The sequence below is a fragment of the Balaenoptera physalus genome, assembly GCF_965194825.1.
Source record: "Balaenoptera physalus genome assembly, chromosome: 5".
Lineage (NCBI taxonomy): Eukaryota > Metazoa > Chordata > Mammalia > Artiodactyla > Balaenopteridae > Balaenoptera > Balaenoptera physalus.
Genome location: NC_138884.1, coordinates 33,292,800 through 33,305,752, shown reverse-complemented (window position 1 = coordinate 33,305,752; position 12,953 = coordinate 33,292,800). Strand labels below are relative to the sequence as shown.

General features: G+C 45.4%; 1 protein-coding gene across 6 annotated transcripts in view; it reads right to left on the bottom strand.

Annotated features, from left to right (window-relative positions):
- The window catches only part of ARHGAP10 (Rho GTPase activating protein 10), a 319,062-nt gene extending 314,388 nt beyond the window's left edge, over positions 1 to 4,674 (bottom strand). Inside the window, exon 1 of one of the 6 annotated variants that reach the window (XR_014264077.1) lies at positions 1,916 to 4,659. Coding sequence is in view for 5 of the 6 variants with exons in the window: in XM_082463359.1 (XP_082319485.1) it covers positions 1,916 to 2,069 (154 nt within the window). In the remaining variant the exon portion in view is untranslated. Of the gene's footprint in view, positions 1 to 1,915 lie in introns of all 6 variants that reach the window. The other 5 variants (XM_082463359.1, XM_082463358.1, XM_082463357.1 and 2 more) reach the window with 5 other exon arrangements.
- Between the last annotated feature and the right edge of the window lie 8,279 nt (positions 4,675 to 12,953).

The following is a 12,953-nucleotide window of genomic DNA, read 5'->3' as shown; positions in this document are numbered from 1 at the left end:
CGGGGCAAGCTGGGCAAAGGCCAGGTCCCCCTTACTTGCCACAAGCATGTGAGCTAAAGCTGTATATCTGTCCTCCTCTGGAAAAGAATTTAAGTTAATTACACACAACGAGAAGAGAGATACTTTATGGTTGATCTCTAGAGGATGAGCATAAATTATGTTTCCTATGGTAAAGCACACGAATCAAAAGGAGTAAGGAGCCAATTCGCAAACTCAAGAAAGTCTACGTTCTGGAGGGGAAGGCTGACAGCTGGCCCCCCAGATGCACTAGCTGCTGCTAGAACACCGGGCATGTGTCCTGTTGGCAGAAGAGCGAATATGCAGTCACATAAATAGCTTTCTACCAGTGGCCAAATGGGCTTTGCCATCTACCTCTCTCCACACCAAAGCCTCCCTCCTCATGCCCCTCGTCCCAGAGGAAGCTGCTACAGCCAGTGAGAGAGAAGGGGCACTCCCCTACCCAGTGACGCTGGTTAAGACCAAACTACAGAGGGAGAGCCCTCCCTCTCCCGTTCACTACACACACATACACACACGTGCGCGCACACACACACGCACCGCAAACCCTTCTCTCCTCCTCCTTCCTCCACTCCTACATATTTACAGCCCCTCCCCACCTCCATCCCAACACACATACCCAATGCCAAGGCACTGGAGAGCCACCAACCAAATATGCCCACCAATCACATGTCCCAAACAAAGTGATTCCCAATCCTCGTTTTGCAACACCAAAGAGGTCACAGAAGCAAAAGAAACCACGGACAACATCCAGAGAAGTCGAGGGACTTGCTTCCAAAATTACAGAGCTGGCTCACTGAATTCTTCCCATGAAGACGTATTTCTTTCAACTCATTCATTCAACGAATAGGCACTGGGCTGGGTACCTGAGACAGTCTGTTCAGTATGTTTTCGTCTTCCTTAATGCAAAAGGCGGGGGGAAGGGATGACACGGGGCATTTCTCCCAGTCTGCTATATGGGTAGGTCTTTTGAAGAGGGAAAAGGGAGCGCTCCCAGGCTTCCTCAGAACCGGGTTACAGGTGTGGTCAGGCTGCGCAGCTCCCCACTCAAGCTAATGTCTCCCCATTTCCAGCCAACTCAGTGTTTCAGCACGAATTTCAGGCCCCCTCCCTCCTAGAAAGGCTCTCTTCAGATAATCAACTAATTAACTGTGTTCTCCTGTGTGGCCACTTCCGAGTTAAAAGATGGAGGAGGAGAGGCGAGGAAAGCACTAAGCTTGACCGGGGTGAAATTCCCTCTTTGCAGGCAGTGCTCGCTCGGGCCAGAGGGCAGGCTGTCTGCACAGCCTCACAAGCCCCAATCTTTGAACCGTCCTCGGCGCAGGAGGAGGGAAGGAATGTGTAGAAGGCAGCACAACGCCAGGTGGACTTTCGGGTTGAGCACAGTAAGGGGCCCGGGACGAGACTGTCGCAGGCGATCCGAAAATGACACGGAAAGCGTACGGCTTAAGGGCCTTCTGAACAATTCAACGCCCAGCAGGTTTTCAAAGAATCCCCAGTCTCGTGATCTCTCAAAAGAACTTGACAAGACCCGTGAAACTGATGTGTCTGTTTCGGGAGAGACAGTGAGCAGCTCTAGGGGGTAACAGAACCTGCCCCCGGGCGGGTCCGGCGGGGAACGCAAGGCGCCGGGTCGGGGCAGCGGCGCTGGCGGGCGGCGCGCTCGCACGCACGGCTCCCGGATCCGGCCGCCGCGCAGGGCAGGGACGGGAAAGGGGACTCGCCCCTGGCGGCTCGGGGAGCCGCGGAGGAACGACCTCGGGGCCTCCGGGTCCCGGATCAATCTCCTGATCCTCCGGCTGCCGGCCCCGGGCGCGGGACGGTCGCTCTCCCTCCGGGAGAGGCTCCTCCCGGCCTCGCCGCGCCGCAGCCCGCCCGCGCCCGGGTCCCCACTTACTTTTGGTCGCCGCGATGAGGTTCTTGCCGTCCTTGATGAGCTCTTTGATGAACTTGTTGGTCCTCTCCAGCTCCGCTTCGTGGGCGCGGATCCTCTCCCGGAACCACGGGCTATCGAGGTAGCAGTCGCTGAACTCCAGGGGCTGCAGCCCCATGACGGCGGCGGTCCGCGAGCACAGCGAGAGCCGGGCTTCGGGGCCAGGTGCGGGGCCCCGCGCGCAGGGAGCGCCCAAGAAGCTAGCAGTCGCAGGCGCGCGGCGAGAGCTGCGCGGACATGCCCCGCGGAGGTGAGCCCGGCCGCGCGGAGCAGCGCCGCCGAGGCGAGCGAAAATGCGGCGCTCCGCTCCCGGCGGCGCTCCGATCCCGGCAGCCCCCGCCGAAACTCGGGCGCCGCGGCCCCGCCCCGCCCGGCCCCCGCGCCGCACTCCCTCCCGGAGGCGCGAGCCCGCCCCGCCCCGGCGCCTCCCGCCCAGCCCCGTCCCGCGCTAGCCGCTCGCCCCCTTCTCTTTCCTCCGCCTTCCTCCTTCCTTCTCTCCCTTCCCTCCCTTCCTCCCCCCAGACGCCTCTTCCTTCTCTTCCCACGCGCAGTGGCCCCTCCTCTTCCTTCCGAGGCTTCCTCGGTCTAGAATTTCGCCCCGCGGCTCTCCTCCGGGCATGGGCGCCTCCCCTTTTCTTAGCGCCCTTCTTCGGGGTGACTCACTGTCGGCTCCCCGAAGCGGGGGACTTGACCGGGACCAGGAAGGGGTGTCTTCAGAGCATCTGTAAATCCCCGCAGCCGGGCGACTTAACTTAGGTCTGGCTTGCTAGGGGAAGCGATGGACAACTATCTCATCGAACCGGGACGGACCCTTAGCTGTGAATGGACTCGCACGCATGACTCTTTCTTCCCCACTCTCGGTCCCCATCTAAAGTAAAATGCGTGTAAATCTCCGCTTTAGATTGAAAGCTTTTTAAGGGCAGGGAGCATTTTCTTGTGGGCCGGGCAGCTGCTCTTACACTCTTCTGTGTATCCACACTGAACGACTTGGGGGGAGGGGAGAAGGTGTCTTAAACACGGAAGGGTTGTTTCTGTTGTATTCAGCAGATTAAATTTGCCTGGGTAGGTAGAGTCGATCTTTATTATGCTAAATATAACCACCTGACAGCGAATGCCAGGTTCTCTGTGGTTTTCGCGAGGCGGGGGTGATGATCAAAGGAGAATTTGTCAGGGCAGATGGAACAAGGGTACTATTCCATGTGTCCTGAAACAACTCAAATGTGTCCCCAAAATGTTAAGACATTTTAAATGATTGAAATCCTTACCTCAAAGAAACCGATTGTTCATTAGAGTAACTTTTAGTAATTAGCAGCTAACAGTTTATTAAGCAATTATTATGTGCCAGGCACACACCGGGAACTCTACATACATTTTTACAGGCTCACAACATATGTTTACATATATAGGTTCACTAATAATGTCACCAAGCGACTTCAAAGTGATTCTTTAAAACGTTCAAACTCGGAGTAGGGTAACTGAGGCTCTGGATGGCATGTTGTAGGATTGCAACCCTCAGAAACAAGTTAAATAAGCCTCCTACTCAGTAAGATTTTCGTTACAAAACAGCGCTGTGAGTGGCTAGCCCACAGATAAACATTATTACTTTAATGGCCATCCTCCAGAGAGTTCAAAATGTTTTACAAATAACTTTTACCAGTTGAAAAGCCTGGTTCTGGCTACAATCAGCTGGGACGCTGGAATCTACAGAGCAGAAAATAAAAGAGGCAAATAAAAGGGGGAAAGACACTCAGGAACAGGAGGGGTGTAAACAGTGAGGGCCTTGCAAAACAACCAAACACTGACAGGCATGCAACCCTCTGGGCAAAATCCTAGACCTTTCCTCATAAAGAGGGGCCGCTGTCACTTCCCCAAAGTGTTAAACATGGAATTAGCATATGAGCCGGCAACTCCACTCTCTAGGCATATACCCAAGAGAAATGAAAACATATGTCCACACAAATGCTTGTTCATGGTAGCATTGTTCATAATAGCCAAAAAGTGGGCTCAATCCAAATGTCCACCAGCTGATGAGTGGATAAACAAAATGTGTGTATCCATACAACAGAATAATTCATCTACAATAAAAAGGAATGAAGTACTGATGCATGCTACAACGTGATGAACTTTAAAAACATTATGCTAAGTGAAAGAAGCCAGCCACAAAACACCACATATAATATTCAGTATGAAGTGTCCGAATATAAATTGGGAGTGGGGTTAAGAAGGCCTCATTGAAGGTGTCATTAAACAGTGACCAGAAGAATCAGTAGGGGTTGACCATTAAATAGAGGGTGGGAGCAGAGGAATCCAGGCAGGAAAGCAGCCTGTGCAAGCCCCTGGGATGGGAAAGAGTCTGGTACATTCCAGAGACTAAAAGAGGAGGTCAGGAGGCTCAAGCCCAGTGAGTGAGAGAAACTAGCTCAAGACAATGCTGGGTGGTGGAGGGTCAGCAGGGGTCAGATCTGGCGGAGCCTCTTAGGCCATATATAGTGACGAAAGAAATGTCCACATATGGAGGTATGGGGAAGTCTTACTGGGTTATACATGAGTTAACTCAAATTTTATGCTAAAATAGCCTGTTTGTGGCCTATCAAACATACATTGTACATCTGCTTTAATTTTTAAAGAAAAGGGTGCATTGACCAGAAGTGAAGAATGTCCATGTTAAAAATAAAGATTCAATGCCACCCTTTCTGGGACACCAATGCTGGAACTCATTCGATGATAAGACTCCTTTCCCAGGGGCCAAGGCCACGCTAACTCACTGTGTTCGTGCTGATCTGGTTTGTTTGAGTTTTTTTTTTTTTTTTTTTTGAAAACTTGAAGGAATGTATCCATGATTTATTTGATGTTCTTCGTTCTGACACTGCACTGAAAACCATGTTTCTCCCGAGCAGTTCCTCAGAGTTCTCTGAGAGACTGTCTTCTGGGCTATAGTCCTCAGTTTGGCGCAAATGAAACTCTTTTCTATTCCTATTATAGATTGTTTATTGATTATTTTTGTCAACAGTAGGATTTGGGATTGTATCCTAACGCTTTCGGGAGCCTTTGAAGAGGTTTCAGCATGGTGGTATCGTGATCTGGTTTGTGTTTTTCTCTCCAGGTGCTGCATAGGGAATGGGAATCCAGAGGGAAGGCTTTTGGAGTTGTCTGGGCAAAAAATGGTACAGCTTCACCCTCCAAGTGACAGTGGAGACAGAGAGTAATAGATACAAATGTATTTTAGAGGGACATTCTGGGACTTGACAAAGGCCTGGATATAGAAATGAGGAAGAAGGTGTCAAAGATGGCCCCAGGCTCCTGGCATGATAAGTTAGGTAGACAGCTATGAACTCTACTGAACACTGACTGCAAAGAAAACATGGGATAAGAAGTCCATGTGGTGGTGGTGACTGGCATGGGCAAGATCAGTTTCAGTTTCAGACTCATTAGGCTTAAGGTGCCTGGGAGATATTCAAGTATGCATGTCAGTTTGTCAGGTGGGCACTCATCAGTGCCTGGATGAGTTAAGGATTTGAATCAATAAAAGTTGGTCAGGTTCCAGTCTAGATAAAAGAGGTTAACTCAGATGAAACCTTCCCTTTATGTAGGTTCCGCTACATACAATACTGTCTTTCCCTGATGAGTCACAAATTTGCTACCTATAAAGTCAAATATGGGTTCCACTGAACATTATCTTTGGATATGTTTCGGGCTGTGAGTCAGTTAGAATTAGGTTCAGATACATTATAACAGAAATGTATAATGAGGGGAGAGCGGAAAAACCTCCTCCGCATACATAACCAATGTTAGCAGTTTGGAGTGTATGTTTTCTTAAAGATAAATTATCACAGAATAATAGCTGTCCAAGTGTGTTTGACATTTTCATTACATCTATATTTTTAAAAGAAATTTCTTCCTTCACAGAACCCTATTAAGAGTTCATGAACTAGTAATCTGGGTAATGCAATTTGAGAAATTCTATTCTGAGAGCACCACATTGCATAAGCTCTACTGAGGGTCAAGCCAGAATCTCTGTGTGATGGTTACTCTTGTGTGTCAATTTGATTGGGCTAAGGGATGCCCAGAGAGCTGGTAAGCATTATTTCTGGGTGTGTCTATGAGGGTGTTTCCAGAAGAGACTGGCATTTGAATCAGTAGACTGAGTGAAAAAGATCACCCTCACCAATGCAGGTGGGCATCATCCAATCCACGGAGGGCCTGAATAGAAAAGGCAGAGGAAGGGTAAATTCCCTCTGTCTCTTCTTGAGCGGGGACATCCATCTTCCTCTGCCCTTGGACATTGGTGCTCCTTGTTCTCTGGCTTCAGACTTGGATTGGGATTTACACCAATGCTTTCCTGGTTCTTCAGCCTGCAAATGACAGATTGTGAGACTTCTTAGCCTCCATAATTATTGCGTGAGCCGATTCCTATAGTAAATCTCAATCTCTCTCTCTCTCTCTCTTTCTCTCCATATATATCTATATGAATATCAATATGTTGATATCTAGATATTTATTGATATATAGATATAAATATATATTATCTCCTGTTAGTTGATGACGTTTCTCTAGAGAACCCTAATACACTCTGTGTCTCCCAGGATTGCAGAGAGTAAACCCATGTGGTGTAGAGAAATTGCTACCTGTGCCTCTAACAGTCACTGTTCTCCCATTATATGCCCGGCAGTGTGCTAGAACCAGGAAGGCAACAGCAAACAAAACAAGCACAATTCATGCCCTCATGGAGCAAGAGTCTCCAGTCAGAGAGAAAGCATGTGTCAGATAATTACAAACACAAATGTAAATATTAATTGAAAATCCTGATAAGTGCTGGGGAAGAGCCGCACAGGTGTTAAATGGGAATTTGGCCTGTTCTGAGACGTCACTGAGGAACTGACAATTGAGTTGATATCTGTGGGATGAGGAGTTAATGGGTAGAGGTGAAATGGATGTGATGTGGAGAGGGAAGAAGTGTTCCCAGGGAAAGTGTTGTCAAAGAACTAGAACAGGAAACTGAAAAAGGTTCTGTGGCTGGAGCACCATGGGCTGAGATACAGCCCCCGAAGACGGAGTGAGGGCCCATCCCACCTGCTTCTGCACCAGACTCACTTCTTTGCTGAAGAACACTAAGTGTGAGGGGCTTCCCTGATGGTCCAGTGGTTAAGACTCTACGCTTCCAATGCAGGGGGCATTCCATCCCTGGTTGGAGAACTAAGATCCTGCAAGCCACACTGTGTGGCCAAAAATTAAAAAAAAAAGAAAGAAAAAAAAAAGAACACTAAGCATGGGTTTCAGAACCCCTCCGAGGTTCCCTGATTGCTTCTAGGGAGAGCTCCCTTTCCCAACACTCGTAGACATCATAAGTGGAAGAGTTTGGAACCCCAGGGACATTCTAGAACTACTCCCCTTACCTAAGGATATTCAGTCAGCAAATGCTGATTGCATACCTGGAGTGGGCAAGCTACTGTGGAGAGTCCTGCAGGGAATACTAAGGTCAGACAGTCCCTAATCTCAAGGTGTTTACAATCTAATATGCTCGAGCCATGGGGAATAAGCTGACACATGGATAATTACAAAACAAAGTTCACTGCTGCTTGGTCCAGCCACCCTGCTGGTCTGGCTGAGAAGGGGATGTTTCCAGTGAAGCTGGGGTGGGGGAATTGGGAATGAGTGTGTGGGCAGGGAAGCGGGAGGGATTTTCCAATTCTCTCTCATTTAAGTTAAAATCCTCTGAAAAATCTGGGACTCTTATCTCTTCAAGTTTGGAGTTAGAAGAACCTGGCTTAAGATGTAGGTCGAGGCACACAAGCGGTACCCTCCCCAGGTGGTGTGCCCTGTCCTCGTGCAATCACTGCTTCCCCTGCCCTCAGCTTTTAGAGGGACCTGGCGTGGAGAAGAGGGAGCTGGGTGCCCCATCTTATATTTGCTGATGTATATCAGCAGGCACTCCCACTGCCTACGGGTCCCTCAGGCAAATGCTGCCCTCTTTCCTATAACATGTGGATCAACTTACCTAAGCAGTGACGCTGCAGTTTATTTTATCCAGATAGCAATGGGTATAAAACAAATGTTGAAGGAAAGAGAAGAGCTCTAACAAGCATGTTTTTCCCAGATGCCCCTGGCATGACCCAGAGAGAGGTTTCCGTAGGACGACCTTCAACCAGGCAATTATCCTGTCACTAGAAAGCCCATCTGCCATGACTAGGGACATATTCTCAGAGTCCATGGGCACTTCAGTAAAATAAAAAATGAAAATGTATAAATACTCATATCTTTTGATGCAATAATTCCAGACCTGGCAATTTGTCCTAAGAAAATAATTTTTTTAGATGTATATGCCTCGGGCTATTTGTTACAGAGGGAAAAAAAAGGAATCAATCTAATCATTGAAAATAGCAAAACAAATCAGCACATATCAACTCAGCAGACTCATGGGTTCACGGGCTTTGATGCCATTAATACGATCATGCTTTAGCTCTCAGTGGTGGACACTGGCATTTTACCTTCACTCCCACTTCCCCAGAGCACACTGATTTCCACTTGAGTAATCATTTTCCCACAAAGCATGGAGTTTCGGTAAAATGCGTGTGCCTGCCTCACACTAGGGAATCCAGAGATCCCTGGAGGCTCGTTCTGTTAATCCCTCCTCTCAGGCCTGCCGCTGCCAAAGGCTGAGCACGTGACCTACCCTCAGCCAACTGGACTCTCCTTCCCAGGACTTTGACTCCTGAGCCCAGTAAAGCACTGACAGGAGAAACAGTTCATCTGTCCAGCCAAGAGTGTCAAAAGAGACCTGCTGCCTGGCAGGCTACCCAGCTTCTAGTTCCCAGGCTGGTTCTTCAGGGTTCCTTTAGCACCCCACATTCTTCAAATGAAATGCCTTTTTGCTTAATTTGCCAGAATCTTTTTTTTTTTTTTCCTTGCAACCCAAGAAGCAGTAGATACCTAGATTGGTACTAGAAGGCAATGGACCTTCAGCGAAATTGTAGGGCACTTGGAATTGGTTATGTGGCTGCGCTAGAAGAGAAAACAGTTACATACCCTTTTATATTCTGAGAGGGGAACCTAGTAGCCCATGGCACACACTGGAGAAACAAGTCATTAAGTGATCACTTAGCTCTAAGTCACATGACCTTAAGTCCTTTGTGGTGGTTAATTTTATGTGCCAACTTGACTGGGCTAAGGGATACCCAGAGAGCTGGTAGAATGTCATTGCTGGGTGTGTCTTTGAGGGTGTTTCTGGAAGACAGTAGCATTTGATTCAGTCGGCTGAGTGAAGAGATCCACCCTCACCAATACAGGTGGCATCATCCAATCCAATCTGCTGAGGGCCCAAATAGAACAAAAAGGCAAAGGAACGGTGTGTTCCCTCTCTCTCTTCTTTAGCTGGGATGTCCATCTTTTCTTGCCTTTGGACATCGGACATCTGAGCTCCTGTTCTTAGGCCTTCAGACTTAGAGACTTATACCAGTGGCCCTCCCCCTGGTTCTCAGGCCTCCAGTCATGGGTTAAATTGCGCCACCGGCTTTCCTGGTTCTCCAGCTTGCAAATGGCATATTGTAGGACTTCTTGGCCTCCATCACCACGTGAGCCAATTCCTATAATAAATCTACGAATATATATATATATATATATATATATATACACACACACATATATATCTCCTAGTGGTTCTGTTTCTCTAGAAAATCCTAGCACATCCCCCTTTGCCTGGAACTGCACACTTATTGTCTTGGTATCCTCTCCTTTTTACAATTTTCCCCTGGATCTTTCACTTATAAACAGAATTTTACTCTAAATAATTGCACAGAAAAGATTTGTAGAAATAAGCCAGGATGGGTTCACTGGGACCTCTACTCTGTATTTCCAATCCTGCTGTGGTCTCATCTAATAGCGTATGAGACACATGTGCAGTGAACAGCATTCTCACTTTGACACGTGGATAATCTAAAAGATGAGCAAGGAAAACCTCTCTCTCTTTTCCTGACTTTTCCAGAAGTGACCTCAAGATGAATGAAGTTGTTGAGCCACCAGTCTACAGGAAGCACAGAAAGTTATAGGTTGAGTATAAGGTGTGCAAGAAAACAGAGGCTTAGCAGAGCTGCCGTAGAGCAGATAGAGAGTATCCTGAACTCCTTCGCTACAATTGTTTGTCCTTTATTGTATTGTACAAATCTACAACAATTTAAATACTTTACTTTTGGTTACACTTTTTTGTACAAAAAAAAAAACTTTTGGCAAGGATGAGATAAAAGAAAGAGTGCATGGTGAATGTTTAATGAAAAATGAAGTACTGATTTCCTATTTCTCAAAAAAAGTTGCTGACGAACTTGTAGAATGTCGACATTTCTCGTCTGCCATAGGGCATCCATGGTGACATTCCTAACCACATGAAAACTGGAGGGCCCAATACTGCTGGAAAAGCTTCAGCAGCTGCTTCTAAAGTTAGAGTCATCAAGAAAACTGGGCCCACAGATGGCAATTTTACATGTTTAGCCTAAGCTGGGTGTTTACACAGCATTCTGTGACACGTGACTTTTCCCTTGGATCGAATGACTCTCCTAATTTTCTTTTAACTTCTTATTCCAAGACTTCTTGTGACATTACATAAAATGAAATGGGTAGGCTCCATTAATAGAAAAAAACAACTTTGCAGAGGGCTAAATAAAGCCAGTTTTGTATCAATGAGGATATGAATGAAAATGTTGAGACTTCTTGTACTCGCCCACACCCAGTTCTCCCCTCCTTTAGGTAACATGGGAGGAACATACTTGCCACCCTCTGCTGTGTTACCAGCCTTAACCAAGTTCTTCTGGCTATTGTGGAACTGACATGTGTTGTTTCCAGCCTGAGGCATTTAATTGCTGGTACAAGGCTCTACTGCACTTTCTTGCCCTGCCTTAGTAACCATGAAGTCCTCGTGTTCCAAAAGATGAAGCAATGAAATGATTGGGCCTCTATTAGCCTGAACTTCTGAGAGACTGTGAGAAACAGATATACTCACTGACTGGCATAGATTATGTAACTTGAGTGAGAAATAAAGTCTTGTTGGGTAAGCCACAAGATTTTGGAGTTGATTGTTACCATAGTATAGCCTGTCCTATTCTGACTAACACAGAAGAATTCCAAGATCTTAGGAAGGGGGAAGAGTATCGCTAATGGGATTGGATAACATACAGCAAAAGAAGGGCAATATTTTTTAAAATTATTTTAAAGTTTTTCTTTGTTTAATGGGTACAAAGACTCTGTTTGGTATGATGACAAAATTCTGGAAATAGATAGTTATGATGGTTATACAACATTGTGAATATACTCAATGCTGCTTGAACTGTACACTTAAAAATGGTGAAAGTGGTAAATTTTATATATTACATATATTTTGCCACAATTAAAAAATCACCAGGGACTTCCCTGGTGGCCCAGTGGTTAAGACTTCACCTTCCAATGCAGAGGGTGAGGGTTCAATCCCTGGTCGGGGAGCTAAGATCCCACATGCCTCGTGGCCAAAAAACCAAAACATGATACAGAAGCAATACTGTAACAAATTCAACAAAGACTTAAAATCGGTCCACATCAAAAAAATCTTTAAAAAATCACCGAAAACTTTTTTTCTATCAAAATCTTCCAGTAATGATAAGGGCTGGAAAAATAGGCATTCATATATTGTTTTTGAGAATATAAATAGGTACTTCTTTCTGGAGGCAATTTTGGTAATAAAAAAGGCCTTTGAAATATGAAGCCCTTTGATTCATTTATTCCTTTTCTGGGTATTTGACCTAAAATTTAAAAAATAATTTACAAAATTTTACGTAAAATTATCATAACCCCAGCATGGTTTTTAAAAGCTAAAAATGTGAAACAGTGGACCATGGGGGATTGGTTATGTAATTTAGGGTATATTCATATAATTGAGCATTATTTAGCTATTTAGAATTATAGTACAGTAGAATGTTTAATGAGGAATACTGGTGAACTGCTCCAATATAATATTAAATGAAAAAAAATACAAACCTTCGTTCGTAAGTTGAGTAGTAAGTTCCTAGGTGTAAGGTTAGTTTGACAGTTTTGATTCTTAATGAATGCAGTTGACTTTCTGTTCATAAAATTATTTTCTAAGATTGTTAACCATGGTTGCATGATTACAATTACAAGTTCTCTAAATATCTCAGGATACAATATATCTGGGCATAAAAATAAGCTCATTAAAATAACTAAATTTTAAAAATACCTCCTCCTATTTCTTACCCTTCTTGAATTTAGGTTCTGTCCTACCATAACTCATTTCCCCTTTCCATCTGAAGGTAATTACTGAAAGAAGAATGGAGAAAAAGAGACGTTGGTTAGTTCTGCTTTCTCTGTTATCTTTTTAACATTACATCATCTTTCCCCAGAGTCTTTGTGTTTTTGTTTTTGCTATGAACATGACCTTAAAAGGACCCTTTTTGTTTTCCTACTATTTTTCACATCTCTAAGCTCATTTTGGATCTGCTTTTCCTGATATTGTTACTTAAGGGTCATGCGTAAATAACGTGCTGCTCTCTGGTATTTAGGTAAATGTACACATCTATCCATTATCTCATATTTTGGGCTCAGTAGAGGAATGCCTCTGCAGCTGCTTCTGGTTTTTTAAGATATCGCTCTTTATTTCTTCCCTATTGGAATTAAGACAATCATCTTCAATTTGACTTACAGGAATCCCCAAAAGTATGTAGAAATTTTCCAAGAAGCACTGTTGGCAGGGAAAATTTTATTTCCAGATCCCCAATTTCCATTTGTTCTTCTTCCTAAAATTGATCTGTCTGAAAAGCTATTTTGCAAGTTCTCCTACCCACCTCCCCTTTCACAATAACCCTTTTCCCAAAGAAGAGGAGAAGGTAGAAAAGCATGCTGCAAGTTCATTCATCTGCATCCTTGTCCCAAGATGTAAGAATCTCCAGGGTACCAGGGGGACAATTTCAAAGATTTTTTTCTCGAAGCCTTCTGTAATGATTAATAACACACCATAGTGCTTTTTGTCTTT